Here is a 25,772-nt window from a genome sequence, read left to right on the forward strand (position 1 = left end):
CCCCCCCCCCCCCCCCCCCCCCCAGTTTTTAAAGTTTTATTTATTTAAGGGGCGTCTGGGTGGCTTAGTTAGTAAAGCGTTTGACTCTTGATTTTGGCTCAGGTCATGATCCTGTGGTTTGTGAGATTGAGGCCTGTATTGGGCTCTACAGTGATGATGAGTATCCTGCTGCTGATTCTCTCTCTTCCTTTCTTTGCTCCTCCCCCGTTGCACATGCGCACACATGCTCTCTTTCTGTCTCTCAAAATAGACTTTAAAAAAAAAATGAAGTTTTATTTAAATCATCTGTACACCCCACATGGGGCTTGAACTCATGACCTTATGATCAAGAATTGCATGCACCCCTAACTGAGCCAGGCAGGTGCCCCAGAACTTTTAATCTGTGCTCTTTTTAGTTCTAGTTTATCCTTCCCAATGCCCAGAAATCTAGGCATTAAAATTAAAGTTAAGTAAGATTTATTTTTAGTTTCTGTTTTTGCTGTCACTAGAATACTCTGGAGTTGAACTAGAAGGACAGTAGCTGGTAGATGAAAGCTATTCAAAATGAGCTCTAGGTAAACCTTTAATTATTCTTAAACTGCTAACTCATGATTCTACAATTTTATGACATCAGTAAATAGAGAAGACTTTCCGGTATTTGTCACATGACCAGATTTAACCCCAGAATGAAACAAAATTGATACCTTGCAAACAGTTCAGTTTGTTGGTGAAGATAGTGAACTTGATAGATCAAGTGGACTTTTTGGTCAGGATCATCTGTGTAAATTAAGTTAGTCCTATGATTTTCACATCTGTTTGTTAAATTTAGTGTGTAGACCTAAATGTAGAATCCAAAGAAGGTTGAGGCAGGGTGAAAAAAATAAAATGACTGAGGGCCCTAATACCAAAACCAGATCCAGACACTACGAAAAAAAGGACTACAGGGCAATAGCTCTGGTGAACAAAGATACAAAAATCCTCAACAAATATTAGCATATTAATATGTATTAATATGTAAATATATGTATGTATATAACATGCATATAATACATATATACATACTGAACTGAATCAAGAGTTGAACACTTAACTGAGCTACCCAGGTAGCTCAGGGTAGAAATACCCCTATTTCTTTTAATTAAGAAAGTTTTTTTTTAATTTTAAACATTTAAAAAAATATATATCAATAACAGTTTTACAGAACCAGAACAAATAATCCTAAAATTTGTTTGGAACCACAAAAAACCCCAAATGGCTAAAACAGTCTTAAAAAGGAAAAACAAAATTGGAAGTACCACGCTTCTAGATTTCAAGTACATTACAAAGTTGTAGTAATCATAACAGTATGATATCGGCACAAAAGTAGACACATAGATCAATGGAACGGGATAGAAAGCCCAGAAACATGCCCACATATATGGTCAATTAGTCTTTCACAGAAGAGTCAAGAATATGCATTGGGAAAAAGTCTCTTTGACAAATGGTGTTGGGAAAACTGGACAGCTACATGCAAAAGAGTGAAGCTGGTCCACTTTCTTCTACCATACACAAAAATGAACTCAAAGTGGATTAAAGACCAAATATGAGACCTGAAACCATAAAAATCCTGGAAAAGAGCACAGGCAGTAATTTTTCTGACATCAGCTATAGCAGCACTTTTTTAGATATGTTTCCATAAACAGGGGAAATAAAAATAAACTATTGGGACTACATCAGAATAAAAAGCTTCTGCATAGCAAAGGAAATAATCAACAAAACGAAACACAGCCTACGAATGGGAGAATATATTTGCAAGTGACATATCTGATAAAGGCTTAATATCCAAAATATATAAAGAACTTACACACCTCAAAACTTAAAAAAACAAATTATCCAATTAAAAAAAATGGACAGAAAACATGAACAGACATTTCTGTAAAGAAGACATTCAGATAGCCCACAGACATATGAAAAGATGCTCAACATCACTCATCATCAGGGAAATGCAAATCAAGACTGCAATGAGATATCACCTCACATCTGTCAGAATGGCTAAAATCAAAAACACAAGGAACAACAAGTGTTGGTGAAGATGTTGAGAAAAAGAAACGCTTGTGCACTGCTGGTGGCATTGCAAACTGGTGCAGCCATCGTGGAAAACGGTAAAGAGGTTCCTCAAAAGAGTGAAAATAGAACTACCATATGATCCAGTAATTACACTTTTGGTTATTTACCCACAGAATACAAAAACACTAATTCAAAAGGATACATACACTTCTGTGTTTATTGCAACATTATTTACAATATTCAAATTATGCAAGCAGCCCAAGTCCATCAATAGACTTAATAATATAAATGGAATATTATTCTGCCATTTACAACAACTTAGATGAACTAGAAAATATAATGCTAAGCTAAATAAGTCAGAGAATGACAAATACCATATGATTTCATTCAAATGTGGAACAAATGAGCAAAGAAAAAAAAAAGACAAACCAAGAAACAGACTCTTAATTATAGAGAACAAACTGATAGTTACCAGAGGAGAGGTGGGTGGGTGAGATAGGTGATAGGGATTAATGAGAGCACTTATCACAATGAGCACTAAGTAATGTATAGAATTTTTGAATCACTGTATTGTACACCTGAAACTTAACACCATATGTTAATGCTCCTGGAATTAAATTAAAAACCTTGAAAAAATGATCAAGGAATTACATGTTACATTTTAATCTTGAATATATTGTATGCTTATATATGTAAAGTTAGTGTGTTAAAGTTTAGTTTATTGGTCATTTCACATCAGTCTAAAATATGTATGACTGGAATTATTCATCCATCATGGAGATAACCAAAGTTATATGATGAAACCGTAGTTTACTTTTTTTTCCTATGTACACATATGAATTTGCTGTTGTTAACTTTTGCTTATACCAGCTCATTTTATGTTCATATATAAATATTTGATTTGTAGTTGAAATAATGGCATACTTACAGAAAAGTTGCAAGAACAGTGTAAATAACTATTTCTGTGGAACCATTTGAGAAAGAGCTGTAGATGTCTCATCACCCCTGAACTCTTTAGTGTATGTTTCCTACAAACAAGTATATTATGCATAACTCAGCACAACCATCAAAACTAGGAAGTTGACATTGTGACATTACCACCATCTAATCCACAGACTCCATTCAAATTTTGCCACTTGTCTCTACAGTGTCCTTTATAGCCAAAGGGTCTAGTTCGGTCGGATTCATGTTTTACATTCAGTTGTCAAATTTCTTTAGTTGCCTTCATCTTGGAATGCTGTGGTTCTTCATTCTTTCCTTAACTTCTATACTTTTGAAGATACAGGCCAGTTGTCTTATAAGCTCTCAGTTTGGGTTTGTCTGAAGTTTCCTCATGAACTAGATTAATCTTAGACACTTTGACAGAAAAATAAATGAAGTGATGCTGTGTTCTTATTCTATCAAGTAACATTTAATTTCATTTTGTCTCCTTACAGGTGATATTCACTTTGATCCCTTGATTAAGGTGGTGTCTGCCAGGCGTCTCCATTATATTCTTTTTCTGTTTGTAATAAGCTTGCTTGCTTGCTTATTTATTTATTTATTTATTTAGTGCCCCCCCCCCCCCCCGAAAAAGACCACTTTCTCATCAAACTTTCTGTTTATTTATGAACTAATGGATTCTTGTCTTAACCGGTGTGTTATCATTTGTAACTACTATTTCTTTTGATGCTCAGAGTTTCCCAAGTTTGGGTGGTGGGAACTGCTTCAAGATGGTTTCTGTGTTCTTTTAACACGCACCATCATTCTTTGGGTATTACCTTACTTTCTGGCCCAAGAATACGTTCCATGTTCATATTGTATTTCCCTGCTCTAGCCCTGGAATTTGCTAGTTCTCCAGTTGGCTTTGTGGTCAGACTTAGGGAATGTATGTTTACATTTATTTCTGTAATCTTATATATAAATTGACACATTCAGTGCCACAAGGCTGATTGTAGTTTTTTTCCTTTCCCATATTTGCAGTTCTCTTCTACAGAAACCAGGGTTTGATTGTCATCAGGATGTTTACTTGAGTGATAACTCACTCTGGATGGAATCAATCTCTAACGTCTCCCTGTACAGATTCTGGCATTACCCTGACCACCTAATTACTTCTGGACTGAATTATTTGGGAAGAGGAAGCTTTTTATGTTCCAGTTACCTTATAAATACAGAGTAGTATATGAAGCACTTCTTTGGAAATAGTGTTGAAGAAATTTTCCTAGAGGTATGGTTTAGAGTAGGAGGATTAGAGGGAAGAAAGAAGGCATGCTTGAGTAAAATATAGTAGGTTTTACTTGAGGTGGCCACATAACTTTTGCCTAAAGTAGGCCACATTTAAAACATTGAGATGTAATTTACAAATCCTAAAACTCACTTGCGGTTTTTAGTGTATTCACAGAGTTGTGCAGCCGTCACATCACTATCTAATTCCAGAATATTTTCATTGCAAAAGAAACCCTACTTACATTAATGGTCTCTTCCCATTTCCCCTCTCCCACAGCCTCTGGCAAACATTAATCTTTCTGTTTGTATGGATGTACCTATTTTGAAAATTTCATGTAAATAGAATTACATAATATATAGCCTTTTGAGTCTGGGAATGTGCTTAAGCATAATATTCTCAAGGTTTGTATTGTGGCATCTCCCCATACTTGATCCTTATGGTTGAGTAATATTCTGTTGTATGGATATGCTACATTTTGTTTACTCAATTCATTGATGGACATTTGGGTTCATTCATTTTTGGCTCTTAGGAATAGTGCTGCTATTAACATTGTGTACGAATTTTTGCATGAGTATAATTTTCAGTTTCTTGGGTATGTATCTAGGAGTGAATTTGCTGGGGCATAAGGTAACTGTTTAACTTTTTGAGGAACTGCCAAACTGTTTTCCATAATGACTGTAGTATTCCACATTCTTTCCAGTAATGTGTGGGGGGTTCTGATTTCTCTGTGTCCTCACAAACACATTATTTCTTTCCTTTTTCATGTTTGTTTATTTTGAGAGAGAGTGCCAGTACCAGTGGGGAAGAGGGATAGAGAGAATACCACGCAGGCTCCATGCTGTCAGCGCACAGTCCAACACGGGGCTTGATCCTGCCGACCATGTGATCATGATGAGCTGAAATCAAGACTTGGATGCTTAACTGAGCTACTCAGGCGCCCCCACAGTATTTCTTTTTTGATTCTAGCTATCCTAGTTGATATGAAGTGGTCCTGTGTGGTTTTTGACTTGAACTTCCCTAAAGCCTAGTGATGTTAAGTATCTTTTCATGTGCTTTTTTGGCTGTTTCTGTATCTTCTTTGGAAAAATGTCTATTCAGATCCTTTGCACATTTTAAAATTGGGTTATTTGTTTCTTTGTTGAGTTGTAAGAGTTCATATTTTTTTTCAGTAGTAGACATTTTTCAGATCTGTGATTTGCAAATATTTTTCCCCATTTTGTAGATTTTCTTTTTACTTTCTTGATAGTGTCCTTTGCACATAATTTTTTAATTTTGATGAAGTCTAATTTATCTGCTTTTTTTTTATGCTTTTGGTCATATCTGCAAAACTGCTGCCTATTTTGTTTTTTTCTTTATCTTTTGGAGTTAATTTTTGTATGTGTTGTAAGGTAGGGGGCTAACTTCATTCTTTTGCATGTGGATATCCAGTAGTCCTAGCACTATTTATTGAACAGGTTATTCTTTCTCCATTGAGTGATCTTGGCTTATTGAAAATCAGTTAGCCAGTTATATGAGTTTATTTCTGGCTTCTGGCTTCTGTCTTCTGTTCCATTCATCTGTCCATATGTTGATCCTTATGCCAGCACTACATTGTCTTGATTACTGTAATTTTTTGCTAAGTTTGAAATTGGAATTTAAGTGTGAATCCTTCAATTTTGTTCTTCTGTTTCAAGATTGTTTTGGCTGTATTTCCATATACATTTTAGGATTAGCTTGTTCATTTCTGGGGGGAAAAAGGCAATTGGAAGTTTGATCAGGATTGCACTGAGTCTATCCTTTTGCTATCATTATAATGTTAAATCTTATCCATGAATATGGATTGTCTTTCCATGTACTGGATCTTTACATCTCTTTTTTTTTTTTTTTTTTTTTTTTAATGTTTATTTATTTTTGAGACAGAGAGACACAGCATGAGCAGGGAAGGGGCAGAGAGAGAGGGAGATACAGAATGTGAAGCAGGCTCCAGGCTCTGAGCTGTCAGCACAGAGCCCGACGCGGGGCTCGAACCCACGAACTGTGAGATCATGACCTGAGCCGAAGTCGGACGCTTAACCGACTGAGCCACCCAGGCGCCCCAATCTTTACATCTCTTAAAACAGTGTTTTATAGTTTCACTTTACATGTCTTTTACTTCCTTGGTTTTGTTCTTAAGCATTTTATTCCTTTAATGCTATTGTATACATAGTTGTTTTCTTTTTTTTTTTTCTTTTTAAAAAAATTTTTAAGTTTATTTTGAAAGAGACAGAGACAGTGTGAGCTGGGGAGGGGCTGAGAGAGAGGGAGACAGAGAATCCCAAGCAGGCTCTGCACTGGCAGTATAGAGCCCGACACAGGGCCCAATCCCACAAACTGTGAGATCATGACCTGAGCTGAAACCAAGAGTTGGACGCTTAACTGACTAGGCCAGCCAGGTTCCCCTACATAGTTGTTTTCTTCATATCATCTTCTGATTGTTTATTGCTAGTATATAGGAATATAGTTGGGTCTTGTATACTTATCCTGTATCCTGCATTCTTGGTAAACTTCTTTATTAGTTTTAACGTGTTTTATGAAAAAGAACATGTCATCTGCAAAAAGAGATAGTGTGACTTCTTCCTTTCTGATCTGAATGCCTTTTTTAAAAAAAATTTATTTAGATTCCAGTATAGTTAACATACAGTGTTATATTAGTTTCAGGTGTACAATATAGTGATTCAGCAATTCTATATGTTACTCAGTGCTCTTGTATTTTCATTATCTTTTTACTTTTTAAAGTAAGCTCTACATCTAGTATGGAGCTTGAACTCAAGACCCCAAGATCAAGAATCACATTCTCCACCAACTGAGCCAGCCAGGCATCCCCTAATCTGAATGCCTTTTATTTATTTATTTTCTCTTTCTTGCATAAGTGCCCTGGTTAGAACCATTAGTAATATATTGAATAGAAGTGGTGACAGCAGACATTATTGTCTTGTCCCTGATCTTAGGGGGAGAGTGATCAGTCTCTCACCATCAAGTATGCTACTTGTGAGATTTCTATAGATGCCCTTTATCACGTTAAGGAAGGTGTCTTTTATTTCTATTTTGTTCATTGTTTTTATCAAAAATGGTGTTGGGTTCTGTCAAATGCTTTTTCTGCATCTATTGAGAGAGTCATATGGTTTCTCTCTTGTATTCTGTTTATATGTTGTATTATGTTGATAGTTTTTTTGTTAATGGGTGGTGTGTTGGACCAGTCTTGCTTTTCTGGGACAAATCCCACTTGGTTGTAATGTATAAGCCTTTTATATGTTGCTTGATTTGATTTGTTAGTATTTTGTTGAATATTTTGGTGCGTATATTTGTAAGGAATATTGGTCTGTAGTTTTGTGGGGTTTTTTTCCCTTTGATATCTTTGTCTTGTTTGGTGGGAACAGTACTAGCCTCAGAGAATGAGTTGGAAAGTCTTCCCTCCTATTTCTGGGAAGGTCTTATGAAGGGTTGGTGTTAATTCTTCTTTTAGCATTTGGTAGAATTCACCAGCAAAGCTGTCTTGGTCCTGGGCTTTTCTTTGTGGGAAGTTTTTTGATTATTGACTAATCTCTTTATTTGTTATAGGTGTATTCAGATTTGCTACTTGTTTCTGGAGGCAGTTTTTAAATCAAGCCACTTTATTTTTTTAAAGCTTATTTATTTATTTTGAGAGAGAGAGTGCACGGGCACACGTGAGCCAGGGAGAGGCAGAGGAAGGGGTGGAAAGAGAGAATCCCAAGCAGGCTCCACACTGTCATTTCGGAGCCTGATGCACATGGGCTTGAACCCACAAACCATGAGATCATGACCTGAGCCAAAACCAAGAGTTGGATGCTTAACCGACTAAGCCACCCATGCACCCATAAACCGAGCCATTGTGGAGAGCTTTGGGGGACTTACTGGATGAGGGGATAGTATGTGAAAACCAGTTTTATTCTGGCATCCTAGGATTTATAGTTACTCTTGTTTTTGTTGACAGCAGAATATCGCCCCATCCTCTATTTTCACATCTAAACTTAATTTAGTGTCCTTTTACATAGTCCAGAGATGATCTGAAGCCTTGAATTATAATGATGAAATCTCTAGCTGCTTTACATAGAAAAATGTGCATGTATATATATTATATTTTGTGTACATATAAAGGTAATTAAGGTATTCCTGAACCCCATCTATGGACTTTTATTTAGTAACCTTTTCTTTCACAAATAATCTGTAGTTTAAAGGAAATCTGATAATGGTATTAATTTGCATGTGTTTTCTTAAAGTCTTTATGATAATCATTAGTGTTTTTGAAAATCTATAATCTCTTCTATATTATTGATGACTCCACAGATTTTTTGGTACTATTTATTGATAAAGGATCAGGGTCATACACTCTGGTTTCTCTTCAGATCGTATAAATCTTTCCCCTTAAGGATCAGGGTCATAAAAATAACAGGATGTGTGAAAAGTTGCCGAATGACAGCAGAACTCCCAATGTTATAGTTTAAATAAATGATGTTATGGGGTAGTTTTCTTGTACAATAGAATATTCCAGTGTGGAAATAATATATCTTAAACCATGCAAGAAGGAATTCTTCTGATATTAAGTGGTTTTAGGTTGGTGCAGTAAGACTTGGCAAAACAGTTGAGGAATTAACTGTACCAATTTGCCAGAGAGCATGTATGATTTATTTTGAAGGAACAGTTTTCAGTCTTAAAATCAAATGTCTACTGAGATCAAACAGGAGAAGAAAAGAAGGGAAGCAAGTTGGAGTATATCTTAAAAGACACAGGAGTGTTATGTCCTTTTAAGAACTATGTTTTTTCTCATTGTTTTTTTCCCTGAATCATGCTGCATGCTAGATATATTTTCATTTCCCATTAAAAAATTTTATTTAAGGTTTTTTGGGTTTGTTTTATTTGTTTGTTTTTTTGATATTTATCCATTCTTGAGAGAGGATGTGAATTTATCCATTCTTGAGAGAGAGAGAGAGAATGTGAGCAGGATAGGGGCAGACACACGCGCGCGCACGCGCTCTCTCTCTCTCTCTCTCTCTGTCTCTGTCTCTGTCTCTGTCTCTCATTCTCTCTCTCACTCTCTCAATCTGAAGCAGTCTCCAGGCTCTGAGCTGTCAGCCCGGACCCGATGCGGGGCTCAAACTCAAGAACCAAACTGTGAGATCATGACCTGAGCTGAAGTCAGATGCTTAACTGAACCACCTAAGCGCCCTTCAAGCTTCATATTTAGAGCTTAGAATTTTAATTGGTCCATCAAGTTTTTAAAGAAGAACTAGTTACCTAGATTGTAGACAACTCTGTCATGTTTCAGAAAAGAGAAACAAAGGTAGCATTTCTCCTTTACTTGGAAAAGAAGGAAAAAGAACTTTAACAAGTCAGTAGTAATTATTTTTTTGCTTTTTAAAAATACTGATTTGATAGCTTGTATTGGTTCTATGTATATTGTTTAAACTTCCCTTATTCTCTGTGTAAAACTCTTTAATTATCAGCACACAGTATTCAGCAGTCTATTAAAAGTATAATTAATACATTATGATCAGGTGGAGTTTAATTTTCAGAAATGCAAGGACGATTCATTATCAGTTGATACAATTTGTCATATATGTTTTTTCATGCATTGTCTCCTGCCTTTGTTTTCACAGGATTGTCCTTTCTTGCTCACTTGATATCAGGCTTGGCTATGTGATTTGCCTTTGGCAGTGGAGTCTGAGTTGATGTGATGTTTGCCAATTCTGAACAGTTTCACTAACCATTTATGCTGTTATTGCTTCGTCATATACTTAAATGTATACTTAAATATACATTCAAAAAAAGATTGAAACTGAAATCTTTACCACAAAGAAAATAAAGTAACTTGATTAGTTGAAGTGTATGGCATTTAAAGACAACACTGAATGGAAATGGAGATGTTAGATCCAAAGCTGAAGGCTAGAAAACGCATAATTATCTAGTGGAACATAGAGTAAATGTTTTACAAGTGCACACCTGGAGGCTGCAACAGTCGGTTACCTTGATAGCAAATCCAAGATCACTGAGTTAAGGGAAGAGGCAATTCTTATTCTAGTTTTAGAATTCAGCTTTCAGGTACTGTGGGCACAGTGTGTGAGGTTTGTTTGTCTTTGCTCACCCTCACTTATCTGAGGTTGTACAGATAATAGGTCTAGAATTCTTATCAAGTGGTTTTTTTGGTGGCCTGTTAAGCCCCTTCTTTGTAGCCCCATAATACCTTGAATAAACCCAATGGACTTTGGCCTGTATAGAATTGACCTTCTGTCTATCTGTGTAGCTCCATCCAAGCTTTAGAAGGTATACCTTTTTCCATTTCTAGGTGTTTAGTGGATGTGTGTTACAACCCGTATAGGCAGCATCTATAGAAGACAGACCTGGTGATTACTCAGTGGCTCTGCTTTTTTTTTTTTTTTTTTAATTTTTTAAAGTTTGTTTATTTTGAGAGAGATAGAGACAGCTTGAGGAGGGGAGGGACAGAGAGAGGGAGAGAGAATCCCAAGCAGGCTCTGCATTGTCAGCACAGAGCCTGACGCGGGGCTCGAACTCACAAAACTGTGAGATCATGGCCTGACCTGAAACTGAGAGTCACATGCTTAACTGAGCCATCTAGGGGCCCCAGTTCTGCTCTCTTTCTTTGCAGATATTTGATTATTTACATTGGCAACAATAACAATAACAACAACTCTAGATTAGTAGAGGAATGATAGAAACATTTCTTTTAAACACATGGTGTTAATTTGCATATTATTGCCAGTGCTATTTAATTTCATAATAGAAGTGCCAGCAATTATAGTTACAGAAGTTGTAAAGGCTGGAAAGGAGGAGGTAAAACTAACACTGTTGGCAGATGATTGGATTGGATATCAACTGAGAACTTAACACAAACAATAGGATTCAATAAAGTAGTGGGGAGTGAAAAATATATAGAAATAAGTAGCATATATGTTAAATATATGTATATTGTAACATGCACATAGATACCCTTGTATTTGTTAAATAAGGAGGAACAGTAAAAAGTGTGTTTCCAAAATAGATTATGTACTCTGTCCCTGGAGAGTAAATATAAAACCTGCCTCACTCAACTTATATTCCCACTATGAGTTTACTTTTAAGAATTTTAAAAGAGCATACTAATAATACACAGGCACGGTGGGAAATCTATTTTAATGCCTCATCTAAGTCTTCATTTGAAATGTGTTACAATGAATATAGATTAAATTGAAGTGTTTTCAGTTAGATTACAGCAGTGCAGTGTATTGGTTCTCCATTTTTATAGCATAGTTTTTAAACTTTTTGTTGTTTACAATGTTAAAATTTTCAAAGATGTAAAAGATCTGTATGCTGAAAACTATAGAAAACTTATGAAGGAAATTGAAGAAGACACAAAGAAATGGAAAAACATTGCATGCTCATGGATTGGAAGAACAAATATTGTTAAAATGTCAATACTACCCCAAAATGTTAAAATTTCCTTTAAAACAACCCTTTAATTCAGAGCATAGGCCTCTACTCCTGAGAGGAGAAATATTTTCTGCAGATGTAGTTGTTTTGAAAGATGGTTAACACATCTCTGTTTTCAACTCTTTGCTCTTTGAGCAAAAGTAGTAGGGCATTTCTTTAATAGAGCTGTGTAAGTGGTTAGAAGTCAGGAATCACTTATTTGAAAAGCTGTTTACAGACTGGCTGAAGGGCTGGGATGAGGGTGTGTACATGTTAGTGTTTTGGAAGCTCCCTAGGTGATTCTTCTTTTGATTTGGTTATGTCTTTTGTGTTTGTGATTAAATATTATTTATGTTTTAAGATATACATAAGTAGATAATTTTTCTTTCATGCCCAGTTCAATAGGACGGAAAGAAATGTGGCTTCTCATATCCTTTGATGTCTACATTTATCAACCAAATTTTAAAATTAGGAAATTAGGAGGGAGTTTGTTTGCTTTGTAAGGTATGATGGGGAAAGAGAACTCTTATTAGTTTCACACTAAGCATCCAAGAATCTATATCTGCATGCTCTCACCTTTATCATCTAATGTAATTTAAACTCAACTCCTAAAGACCCTGATTGAAGGAAAATCCTATCAGTGCCTATCTCTGAGCTCTGAATTTTCCAGTCCCTGGGCTTGGAATGTGGAGGAGATGAAAGAAAACAGACTTGAGAATATACAAGCATGAACTCAGACCTTCCCCCGAATAACATCACCCAGAACTCCCCAGCTCCTAAATTTCACTTTAAAATGTGCTTGATGCATTATCTGAGTTTGGGTTATCCTAAAGGAGAGCAGACATATGTAGGTAAAGAAGGGACTAAAATATCTGCTTGGAAGAAAACTCTGATCCTTAATCTCACTGGGATGATTTTATATTTAATGTGCTTCTTAGAATAGTAGGGTACAAATTAAAGATTAAAGGTGAATTTTTGAGACTAGCCCTAGATGTTCTTAAACAGGAAGAAATTTAAGTTATAATGATCTAAGAAAGAAAGACTGTAGATTGATCTTGAAATATCACATGGTCTATCTTACATTAGTGTTTATTTCTTTTACTCTTCAAAGTTCATTCTTTCAAAATTGATAGTCTGTTGGTTTTCAGTCCATTGTTAATGTTCTGTCTTTTTTTTTTTTTTTTAACCAACACACATAAACAGTTGTTTTGTTTTGTTTTGTTTTGTTTTCCTTTTTCCCCCTCCTTCCCTCTTTGAAGAAACTCTGGATGGGGTCAGAAACCAATAACATCTTGTTGTGTGCAGGGGCGGTGCATGTGGTGATAGAAATTGGGTAAATGGGCTGGTGGGCTATTGTAGGAGGTGGAGGGACTATGGACCATATGCCTATTAATACTACCCCAAAATTAAACCATATAAATATATTACTTATATAAAATATTAAAATAAGGGGTCCATGAGAGTTTTAAGTAGTATGTGCTCATTGTAGAATAAGTTTAAAATAGAGGAAAGCATAAAAAAGAAAAACTATCACCAGCAGTATCTGTCACTTAGAGATAACATTTTTACTGTTTTGTTTTAGATTATCTCAGTCCAAAAGAAAAGTGCATGTTTTTATATACAAACTTGTACATTTTGATAAAACACTTGTGTCTATCCTACACCTTTAAAAGGTGTAACCTACCTTTTAAAATTCAGCAGTATATTGTAAGTAATTTTCCAGATCCTTAAGTATTTGCTTTCCTTGTTTTTAATGGCTGCATCATGTTGCATCATACTGAAATACTTTAACCAGTTCACTGTTGTTGAATATATATATTGTCTTAACTTTCTCATATAATTGCTTATAAATAAATCTGCACACATCCATCGCTATTTCTAGGTATAGAATTGTTGGGTCAAAGACAATTATTTTTAAAGCATTGTTAAATTGCCTCCTGGAAGAGTTGTGCTCATTTACGCTCATGGTGTAGGAGTCTCCCTAACCATAGGCACATAAGACAACCCAGGTGACCAGCCAGACTACCTGTTAATTCATTGCAGTAGAGTAGATAAAACCTGAAGATAAGGCAACTCCCAGATTCATGTTGTGGGAAGAAGACAGTCTGGGGTATAAAAACTAATTTTATCTTTTACCCAGTATGTCATTGGCATCAGGCTCTAGTAGGTATTAGCATAATTAAGTTTCAGATTATTGGATATTGAGTTGCTGACATTGGCCATGATGGATGGACTTTTTTGCTGTACTAGGTTGAAGTCTTTTCTGCTAAAAGATTGAATTGTGTTCTGTCTACTGGCCGGCCTAGGATTCAGTTGGAGGGATGTATAAAACTGAAGAGGTGCTACATTGAAATATGCTTATAGGGGCGCCTGGGTGGCGTGGTCGGTTAAGCGTCCGACTTCAGCCAGGTCACGATCTCGCGGTCCGTGAGTTCGAGCCCCGTGTCAGGCTCTGGGCTGATGGCTCGGAGCCTGGAGCCTGTTTCCGATTCTGTGTCTCCCTCTCTCTCTGCCCCTCCCCCGTTCATGCTCTGTCTCTCTCTGTCCCAAAAATAAATAAAAAACGTTGAAAAAAAAAATTAAAAAAAAAATGGATATCCACCTGAATTCAGTAAAAGATGAAAGATGGCTGGGTACTTGGCTGGCTCAATAGGTAGAACATGCAACTCTTAATCTTGGCTCCAGGTTGTGAGTTCGAGCACCACATTGGGTATAGAGAGTACTTAAAAAATAAAATCTTAAAGAAAGGATGAGAGATGGCTGACTAAGTAGCATATACACTTGGAATCTAGAGAAAATATTGCACAGTACTTAATTGCCTTTTGAACTGTTTACTGAACATCTTATTTCAATGTGCAGAGGTACTTTGCTCGCCCACTGGTAGCTTTGTGAATTTCACTTTTGGATCTTGGGGGAGAATGGAGAGAAGAGGCTAGGCAAATAATTGGCAAGAAAAGCAAACGGTTACAAGGCTGTTAACAATGCAGCCTTGTTTACCCACTTTGCCTGTCTGGGTTTCTGAAACTGGATTCCTTAGCTCTGTGAACTAGTTAGTACAAGAGCACTCCTTTCGTTTTTTGGGTGCTTGGAATTGTAAGCATGTTGGAGAGAACACAGGCTTGTATATCTTAGTTGGATGAGTGCATCCCGTCACTGTTAGGACATGGTGGTGTAAAGGGATTAATAGTGAGAAGTGAGCTGGGACTGGTTTATGTGTGGAAGCCTCTGGAATTGCTTCTTAAGTCTGTTTGTGTTACGGGCATTTCAGAGTGGGGAGGTTACAGAAATCAAAAGCCTATTACTTTTGAAACCAGAAGTCTACTAGTCACAGTTTTAACATTTTTTATTTATAAAGCAAAGGAACAAAAAAGACTACTTCATTTAATAGGTGGGGTTAGTTATGAGAAAGATCTAATTTTATTTTGCAGGCTCTTTCAAAGAGTACTACTTCTGAGTAGTATCTGTTTCGTAAAATTTAAATGACACCGTTATTTCCTCTCACTTTTGGTTGCGATCTGTTAATAAATATTACGTTTTTATTACAAGAATGAACCAGACACTGGAGTATGAGGATACTTTTCTTCTCATTTTAACAATTTTGAAAGAGTCATTTTTTTTTTTTGAAACAGGAAAACTAAGGGCAGAATTTAAAATATCATCCTTGTTACTGTGAGAGAGGAGAGGAAATGTTTTAAGAAGTAGTATATCTGGTCTTAGGTCTTTTTTTGCTTGTGTGTCATAAGCTTGCTGTAGATGTTGGGACAGATAATCCTCCCCCCATTTTCATCCTCACTTTTGTTTTTCATATTTCTTTCTGGTTATCAACAAAAACATGATGAAAATTAACTTTTAACAATGAAAATGTTGAGTTCTATCATCTGCATAACATCTGATTTTTGTTTTTTATTTTCAGCACTGGTTAGATGGTACAAAGAGCATCAAAAAGCAAGTAAAAAGTAAGTGTTGAAAAAATTGTGAACAAAAAGTAAATTATATATTAGAAGCTCTGATTCCTAATAAATCATGTTTCAGATGAATTTCTTAGCATCTCTACTTTAAAGATAATTTCAATTTGATATACTGACCTACCCCCTTAGTTCTAGAGGGTTAATAGTAATCTAGATTCAAGTGCTTTATAGTTTATTTCCTGGTGAAAGGCTTGTATCTTGCAAGGAGATTGAGTTCTCATGCGATGCTTAACTTTTATTTAGTAATTGTGTTGGAATTTTCCTGCTTGGCATCTGTCCTGCTCTGTAAAATGTTTTGAGACTTTAAAGCTGTAACTTTTAAAATTTAAAAATAATGAAATGAAACAATTGACATAAAATGTCAGTTTTATTCCTAGTAATAGGGAAAAATACCAGTGTTCACTCGTAATCCAGCTTGTTCTTTGTGGTAGTAGAGATTTCAGAGCACCTCAACTTTTTTGTCTTTACAAAATAATGGGACCTCTGAGAATTTACAAGTTAGTGAACTAGGTGAAGTGAATTGAAAGTGTGGGGGGAATTTGCAGTGAGCGGTTAATAACCCAGGCATTCCTTAGTCTTTTAAGAAATATAGTGTGGCAGGTTTTTTAGGGCTGTTAGATTGCACAGTCAAGACTTTTATTTGATGCATTTATCCCTAAACTGTTAGAATTAATCTAGAGCTATCTATTTTTGGGAGGACAGCTAATTGTAATGGTACTATATGATGGTTGGTACATTTTAAAAAACCTACTGATTATCTTTTTGTGTTAGGTGTACTTAAAGCCTTTAATTTAAAGGCTTTAATGAAGCCATACAATATTTCGATGTGTGAAATATTACCACAAAGCCTGTTACCTTTTCTCCCTACTTCAAGTAGATTATTTTTGACAAATTTACTGACTGGAAAATTACAGTTTGAATAGTTACATTAAAAAAAAATTAAAGTTTTTTTTTTTTTTTTTTTTTTTTTTTAAACAGTTGGTTCACCCTATTGTCTGCATCTTCGAGTTAAGTTTTATTCCTCAGAACCAAATAATCTTCGTGAAGAGCTAACCCGGTAAGACTACTCTCTAGAGTTGTACAGGGGTAAAGTAGTTTTGGTCAGCTAGCTAAAGGTGTTGGAAGATTGTCTTTATAATTCTTTACAGTTTATAGACCACTAATGAAATGGATCTCTTACCCCTGGTAATAAGACCTGTCCAACAATAGAATTTCATTTTGGGACAGTGTTTTTAAGTGTAGAATTTTTCCCTTTATCAGTTTTCAAAATAAAGAGTTGGTTCCCTAGCATTCTTTAAGGTAACTACTGAGTTCCTTTTTTTTTTTTTTTTTTTAATTTTTTTTTAATGTTTATTTATTTTTGAGACAGAGAGAGACAGAGCATGAACGGGGGAGGGGCAGAGAGAGAGGGAGACACAGAATCCGAAGCAGCCTCCAGGCTCTGAGCCATCAGCCCAGGGCCTGACGCGGGGCTCGAACTCATGGACCGTGAGATCGTGACCTGAGCTGAAGTCGGACGCTTAACCGACTGAGCCACCCAGGCGCCCCCTGAGTTCCTTTTTTAAATTATCATCAACTCATGGATTTTACTTATTTATGTATGTATGTATGTAGTTTTGGGAGTGAGTGTGAGCAGGGGAAGGGCAAAGAGAGAGGGACAGGATTTGAAGCGGGCTCCGTGCCGACAGCAGTGAGCCCGATGCGAGTCTTGAATTCACTAATCATGACCTGAACTGAAGTCAGATGCTTGGCTGACAGAGCCACACAGGTGCCCCTCAACTCATGGATTTTAAACAAGATTGATGTGTTTGAATATGTTGCCATATTATATTTATTCATGTTATGTTTGTTGGTGTTCAAAATGATCTCTCTTTGGCCACTGGGAGTTTATTCATGTTGGCTCCTAATATTCTTTACCTATTGAAATGCCGCTCGCTGACTGATGAAAAATAATAAATCCTGATTTGGTTTGAATAGTTTTAAACAAACTTTAAGCAGGTTATATACAATTATTTCTATTTTGTCCTGCCTCCTTCATATTTATTCATTGATTATACATGGTAAATGCATGATTCATTCACACATACTATTTATTAAGTAAAAATTGAGTTGCTGAGTCCCTTTAGAAGGGTTTTCTTCTCTTGCACCCCCTACCAGCGAGATTATAGCTAATCTCCATAGTTACATATATGCCTGTGTCCTTTCACATCCCAGGTGGTTTGTGTTGTGAGAGTAATGTAAACTTAGATCACAGAGCTCATTCTCCATAATTTGCTTAAAACCTTTAATCTTAAGGTGGTTGTACTGTACTCAGTTATCTTATGGACATGCTGCCATCCTCCTGATGGTTTATTGGCCCCAATTTTTTTTCATATTTTTTTTCTTTTCTGGATTCTATTGCAGGTAAAATTCTGTAATTAAAAATGTTTCTTCTCACATTAGAAGGGTGGGATTATTTTTCATAGTAGATTATTCTGTTTAGTTAAATTTGTGCCTTTTATTTTTCTTAGGTATTTATTTGTTCTTCAGTTAAAACAAGATATTCTCAGTGGAAAGTGAGTATTAGTTATTTAAGGTAAACCACATTTTATTAAGTAGTTGAAAATGATTTTGAAAATTAAGTTCATAATTATGAAAAAGGAATGGTCAGCATAAAGTAGGTATAATTTGCACTTATCTTAAAATGAACCTTGGGAAGTTGACTTGTCTAACAAATTTGTGTTTCGGTCTCAGATTAGAGTGTGCCTTTGATACAGCAGTTCAGCTGGCAGCTTATAATCTGCAAGGTAAGCAATTCTTATGTTGACTGTTAAGAATAAAGCATAATTCTTTTTTGTGTGTTTTTAGTTAAGAATTTCAAAAGATTCAAAATGATGGATAAGAAAAGTAACACCACTGTTAACTTGTATCAATATCCAACCTTATTACTTTACTTTGTTTAAAGAACATGGCCTTCTTTTTCTTCCCTTTCACTTCATTTGCTCCCCTTCTATCTGTAACTTCTTTTCAAGCAAAATTGCTGGTGACTTGATAATTCAATAAATATTATAAGGGGACTCTCAGCTTTTTTTTTTTTAACTTGAAAAGAATGCAGGGATATAAGAGATTTTTGCAGTTGTATTTTTGCTTTCTTTAGTTTGATTCTTTTTTTTTTTAAGTCTTGTTTATTTTGAGGGGGAGAGAGAGAGCATGAGAGTGAGTGAGGGAGGGACAAAGAGAGCGAGAAAGAGAGAAACTCAAGCAGGCTCCTCACTGTCAGTGCACAGCCCAACTCAGGCTCGATGTCAAGAAGTAGGAGATCATTACGTGAGCTAAAAATCAAGAGTCGGATGCTTAACCGACTGAGCCACCCAGGCAGTCCTCTTTAGTTTTATTCTTAAAAATGAATCCATGAAAGAAATACTTAGAGCATGTTTAAAAGTTCCTGATGGTTAAAGTATTTTCCAATAAATTAAATTAATGAAAAAACTTTTAATTTTGTACTTTATTGTACTGACGAAATACTGTTAAGTTTAGGTATTTTTTTCTGAAAAATTGACATTTTAAGAAAACTGTAATTTCGGTCCTCATTCACAAAATGGAAAGAAATCTGTTCTATTGGAGTATCTAGACGCTTAACCATCTGAGCGTATCTTGGACGCTTAACCATCTGAGCCACCCAGGCACCCCTAAATGTTTATTGTTTGATTCATGCATTGTGGCTCTGTTTTGTTCTCTCTTAACCCTCCTTATCACATTTTTTTTCCTAAGTAAAAGTTCTTTCCTACTTTCTCCTTCATCCACAGCACCATTATTTGCATGATTCCGCCACACTTCTTGTCATGTTGTGCATCTCTGTGTCCCATGTCTAATATTTTGCCAAATCCGAAGTCTTAAGGTCCTTAGAATAAATTTGCTGAAGTACAGTCCATCTTCATAAAATGAGCTCTGTGTTTCTTGTTTATGATTTTATATTTTATCAGAATAATTTTTGTTACTAGCTTTTCTCATACTCTCAATTCAGTTTTTCCTTGACATTTTAATATATATCCTGAACAACACTAGGTAGAAGATTTGGTTTGGTGCTTCTTAAAAATGTGACCTAAAACAGAAAAAAAAATACCCGTTATCCAGACAAAAGAGTAATTTCTTCAGCAACAAATTGGGCATGATAATATTTTCCAAGGTTGTTGAGAAAATAGATGACAATATATCTGTAATATGTCAAGTGTGTAGAGTCTGTATTCAATAAATAATGAGTTGTTACCATTTTTATTAGTATCTCAAGATCTCTGTATTTTTTTCTCTATACAACTGGATTTTTTAATAAAAATGGAACTATTTTAATTTTTAAATGAGTAAGATGTTCTTTAAAAGGGAAAATGTCTAAAGTAAAGAAAATATTAGAATCATTTTCCCTTCTTCCCCAAACCTATATTTCAGAGCTAACCATAGATGGGCACATGATTATTTGTGCCCCGCCTAAGTGTTTTCCTACTGCTTCCCTTCCCCAGATACTTTTTACTAATATTTTTTTCAGTTATTTCTTTAGGATTATCTATTTACAATTCCAGGAGGATGGAGCCTGTATCTTGTAGTGGTGTATGATGTCATGTTCTCTGCATATTAGATTTTTTTTTTTTTTTAATATTTATTTTTGAGAGAAAGAGTGCAAGCTGGGGAGGGGCAGAGAGAGAGAGAGGGAGACACAGAATCTGAAGCAGGCTCCGGTCTCCGAGCTGTCAGCATAGAGCCTCACGTGGGGCTCAAACCCACAAATCATGAGATCGTGACCTGAGCCGAAGTCAGATGCTTAACCGACTGAGTCATCCAGGTGCCCCTCTGCATATTGGATTCTTAATAGATGCTGGCTAAATGTTTTTTTTAAAGGTTGCTAAATATTTTTGTTTATTCATTATAAGGTCAAAAGGTGTTTCTCTAAGGAAGTCTACAAAGAGGTTTTCAAAAGCTAAACATTATAAGATATGAAATAAATGAACAGAAACACATATATTTGAAAATATACCACCAACCACAAGTATATCATTGTGCGTATAGATGTTGGTTGACACGTTGTAAGTCTAAGCTAGATTTATTTTGGGGAATGATCTGGGTGTTATGAATTACTATAGTTTAAGAAAGAATGTTTCTAATCTTAGCAGTTTTTATTAATGAATTCTGAAGAAAGATTCAGCAGGAAATAAACTTAATTAACAAAATATAACTTTGTGCAACTTATGTTTGTAGCTGAACTTGGTGACTATGATCTTGCTGAGCATAGTCCTGAACTTGTGTCTGAGTTCAGGTTTGTGCCCATTCAGACTGAAGAGATGGAGCTGGCTATTTTTGAGAAATGGAAGGAATACAGGTACTTGGCTTTGCCCACACTTTTCTTTAACATCACTGCAGTGATTTTGTATGTTTTCTTCTATTACCGTCCTTGGTATAGAATTTACATTTATTATTATTAAAAATTACTATTTTTTAAATTTCAGAGGTCAGACACCAGCACAAGCTGAAACCAATTATCTGAATAAAGCCAAATGGTTAGAAATGTATGGGGTTGATATGCATGTGGTCAAGGTAAGAACTGTGTTGTGATGATTTTTAAAAAGTTTATTCCTTCAAGATTGAAGGTAACTATGACATTTTTCAAAATTAAGGAGGGCATGGAGATGGTATAGTATAGCACTGGGTACTTTGGATGTGTTATAAAGGTTGAGATTAAATATGAAAATCTCACATAAAGTTACAGTATAAGAAAGAAGAGAAACAACCAAAATCTCCAAAAAGGTGTATCTGTGTTTTTAAGGTGTTACTATGTTTTTTAGATTTTTAAACCACTTTTTATTCTTATTAAGTGTAATATTCATGTAACATTCATGTCATCTGGCATCACATAAGCTGAGTAGGCTATTTAAAAATTAAAATAATTCAGGAAGCAAAGTTGAAAATTTATAGCTTGAGAAGACTTTGATAAGCTGTAATACAGCTTGTATAATGATTTAACGTATTTCTAGTTTAAAAAGTTAAAATTTTCCAGAAAGACAGTTTTTTTAAAGTTTGTTTATTTATTTATTTTGAGAGAGAGCTAGTGTGTGTGAGTGCACATGTGTGTGGGGGAGGGGCAGCAAGAGAGGGAGAGAGAATCTCAAGCAGGCTCTGTGCTGTCAGCGCAGAACCGAACACGGGGCTTGATCTCCTAAACCATGAGATCATGACCTGAGCCAAAGTCAAGAGTCAGACGTTCAACTCACTGAGCCACCCAGGCGCCCCTAGAAAGGTAGTCTTTTTAAAAATGGTGATTTAAGTGGTGAATAGAATATAGGCAGAATCTGCAAAGAGCTTTCTTTGTTGTGGAAGTACACCTGTGTATTTTCAGTGATGACCTACCTTAAGACTATGGTGTTAGCCAAAGCATAAGAGACTCTTAAAAACTGAGAACAAACTGAGGGTTGATGGGGGGAGGGAGGGAGGGGAGGGTGGGTGATGGGTATTGAGGAGGGCACCTTTTGGGATGAGCACTGGGTGTTGTATGGAAACCAATTTGACAATAAATTTCATATATTGAGGAAAAAAAGAAGACTATGGTGTTAACGGTGAACTAAATGTATGCATGAATTTTCCTGAGAATGTTATTTTGGATATTTCTATTTGTTGAAAACATTTTGCATATTAATAGTAGCCTGTATATAGTTAATATAATTCAATGTGAAAATAAACTTTTGTGTGAAAATGTGATATCTGTCTTATGCAAATAAAGTTAACATGTTTTGCTTTCCTTAAATTAGGCTAGAGATGGAAATGACTATAGCTTGGGACTGACCCCAACAGGAGTCCTTGTTTTTGAAGGAGAGACCAAAATTGGCCTATTTTTTTGGTAAGTAGAGTTAATATTACAGATACTTACAGGTTTTTTTTGTTGTTGTTTTTTTTTTTAATGAGTAAAAACATTTCTTTCAAGTTAATACATAAAATAGAGTTTGGAGATCAAATAATTCTGAAAAGATAATAAAAATCACCTGTCTCCTGTCATACTCCTTAGCCCTTCTTAGTCCCATCCCCCAGGGGTAATTTTTAAAACTCTTCCATCCATTTTTTCATTAGTTTCAAGGTATGTCAATATACATCTCTTGATACATATTTTTTATTTCTACATGTATTAAATGTTCACATGGACACTCTCATGTCGTATAGTTATTACATCACTACTTTTAGGACTTCTTGTTCCACAGTCATATTATCCCATATTCCCTGGTGTGTAAGAGGAAAATATTTACCCCTCCTTTTAAGCTGTGCTTCTCTTTTTAGGTCCCAACTTAACTCATAGTTTAAAATTGTATTTGCATTTCCTATCAAGGAATAGATTTTACTTGGATTTCGTAGCCATAGTAAAGTTCTTCACATCTTGCCTGGTTTGTTCTAAAAGTAGAAAATCAGGAAATAGTGTTCATATTGTTATCCCTGTATCTGAAATGGTGGAGAACTTCCCACTGTACTGGTGTTATATACATGAGTTAAAGGGCCTCTATGTTGTTTACTTCTTCACAGCATGCCAGGATGGTTAGCTCAAAGCCCACCAGCACCAAACTCAATTTCTTATATATCCAGTTACTTTAAATATAGCCCAATAAGTTTATTTTTAATCATTTAGAGACTTTCTGCTTTGCATGTCCCCCTATAAACTGTATCTGCCATCAGCCGGTCAGAGATATGACAAATCCTGTAGCTATAAAAGACACCAAACCACTACTGCCCTTCGGAACTCTCTGACCTAGAGACTTCCCGCTTGCTGCTGAATGCCATTGCATAGAAACCCAAACCCCCTCTCTGATTCCCTTCTCTCCTACAAGTTCCCTTGCTATCTCCCCTGCTTTGGGGGTAGCTTTGTGCAGCCACCTCTGAAGGATCTCCTGTTGTCAAGGGCTTCCTTTTCATGCAACCCTGTCCAAACACCTGTCAGTAAAGTTTGTTGTACAATAGAGCTAGGTCATGATTCTTTCTTTCTGATCAGTCTGGAAATACTTGAACTCACAACTGGAATTACATTTTCTTTCTGTATAGGTTTTTGTTTTTCCTGGAGTTTTTGGCTTCCCCCTCAGTTTCTTACATCCCACACAGTGCTTTAAATTACCTGCCTTTGACTTATCCTTACGTTCTTTCAGATCCTCAGGGTTGCATTAAATGATTTTTCTGTTCCCGTTGAAATTGTCTGCTCTCCAGGCTGCTCTACAGCTTTTGTCTGTTTTTTCAGCTAGGATCCTGTATCTTCGTCCCATATTTTCCTTCCTTTTGTTTTTCTGATCTATATCCTCAGGTAACTAACTGCCTAAGAAAAGCAGGGTGTAGGAGATAAATTGTTTGAATCCTTGGATGCCTTAAAATGGTTTATTCTTCTCTTATGCTTTCTTGGTAATTGGGCTGAGAATAGAATTTTAGGTTTGAAAATTATTTTCCCTCAAAAAGTTGAAGATAGATTTCATTTATTTTGGAATTCAGGTATCCATGCTAGGGACTTTCTGAGAGACTTGAGTGGAATACCTTCACAGTTGTCCCTTGATAGGTGAAGGAGCTTTGGGGCATTTATTCATCCAGTCTTTGAGTGTTAATTCTCTGACACTTCCAGCTTGCCCTGTGGGCAGATGGAACATACTTCATGGCCAGAGAATGCTGTAGCTGGAGAGTTGAAGAAAGCATCTTTTGTATCACTTCTTAAGGTTGTTGTGAGGATCTGTTGAATTAATACGTATAGTACACTTAGAAGGTTACCTGACACTTGATAGGCTTTATGTAAGTATTTGTTACACTTAAGTGTTAGTTCTTCCCCTCCTGCTCCACCTATTGTGCTTAGTTACTTACTATTTTAGTACAACTCTTGTAAAAAAGTTATGTTTTACAATTGTATTTTGTATAAGTTATATTTAAAAATTAGAGAGAATGAGAGTTTCATTGTTTTGACATTCACAGTTTGCAGAAGTGCAAAGTTCACATGTGGTAGGTTGTTGAGGATTTCAGTACAGGTGGGTGATAGAGTTGGAAAAGGGGCCATAAAGTGAGGTTTAAAAAACCTTTTTTCTTTTTTTTTTTAAAGAGGTACTTCCTCAAACAAATTGATACAGAAAATAAAGTTGCAGGTCTTAATCAAAAATTTGTTTTCATTTATGCCTTTTAGAAAACCTTTATTGTCTGTCTGTATCCAGTTCCTATGCTGCTGCTCTACACTAGGCCTGGGGAATCTCTTGTACCATAGCTGGGAACCTATAAAATATTAAATGGATTTCTTCATTTTCTTTTTTTTTGTAACATTTTTACTGTCTGATATTTGTGTAGCGTCAGTTTTGTTAGAGATCCTGCTTTTGAAATGTTTTTTTTCTGTTATCCTAAATATTTTTTTAGATTAGAGGCTTTGTTGGTGGGCAGTACAGGTAAAGAGGGTAAACACCCTCTTAATCAATTTACAGTTCAGCTGTTAGATGATTGATATACTGGAAATAACAGCAAAAATTTTAATTTAGAGGACATTTATTTGAAATCTGGCTTTTGTTCTAATATTGTTATAGGCCCAAGATAACCAGGTTGGATTTTAAGAAGAATAAATTAACCCTGGTGGTTGTAGAAGATGATGATCAGGTAGGAATTGTATTGCATTATTTATTTAACAATGACTATGTTATGTGGTAACTCAAGTCTAATTTTTCTTTTCTTTTCTTTCTTTTTTTTTTTTTTTTTTTTTTTGAGAGAGAGGGAGAATGTGCATGCAAGCTGGAGAGGGGCAGAGAGAGAGAGGGATAGAGAGAGAGTCCCAGGCGGGCTCCATGCCCAGCACAGAGCCCAATGCCAGGCTTGATCTCACAACCGTGAGGTCATGGCCTGAGCCGAAATAAAGAGTTGGACACTTAACTGACTGAGCTGCCCAGACACTCCTATTATTCTTTTATAAGGGTTTCCAAACTCATATTCTTTAATAAAATCTTCTCAATTAAGGCTTACTTTTTTTTTTTTTTTTTTTCCGGTTAACTGTAGTTCCCGATTGATAAACACAACATGAATGTGTCTCAGATGCATTATGCTAGGTGAAAAAAGCCAGACTCAGAAAATTATGACTTGTATGATTTCATTTATATGATGATCTGGGGAGGGCAATCCTATAATAA

The 25,772-nt window shown here is 35.7% G+C and overlaps 1 protein-coding gene across 4 annotated transcripts in view; it reads left to right on the forward strand.

Annotated features, from left to right (window-relative positions):
* EPB41L5 (erythrocyte membrane protein band 4.1 like 5) overlaps nt 1-25,772 on the forward strand; it is a 140,498-nt gene that overhangs the window by 27,495 nt on the left and 87,231 nt on the right. For all 4 annotated transcript variants that reach the window (XM_049616217.1, XM_049616215.1, XM_049616216.1 and 1 more), the window contains exons 4-11: nt 15,585-15,627; nt 16,618-16,696; nt 18,150-18,194; nt 18,373-18,425; nt 20,866-20,986; nt 21,114-21,201; nt 22,410-22,498; nt 25,179-25,248. In XM_049616217.1, coding sequence (XP_049472174.1) covers nt 15,585-15,627; nt 16,618-16,696; nt 18,150-18,194; nt 18,373-18,425; nt 20,866-20,986; nt 21,114-21,201; nt 22,410-22,498; nt 25,179-25,248 — 588 coding nt within the window. The remainder of the gene's footprint in view (nt 1-15,584; nt 15,628-16,617; nt 16,697-18,149; nt 18,195-18,372; nt 18,426-20,865; nt 20,987-21,113; nt 21,202-22,409; nt 22,499-25,178; nt 25,249-25,772) is intronic.

This window comes from Panthera uncia (genome assembly GCF_023721935.1).
Source record: "Panthera uncia isolate 11264 chromosome C1 unlocalized genomic scaffold, Puncia_PCG_1.0 HiC_scaffold_3, whole genome shotgun sequence".
Lineage (NCBI taxonomy): Eukaryota > Metazoa > Chordata > Mammalia > Carnivora > Felidae > Panthera > Panthera uncia.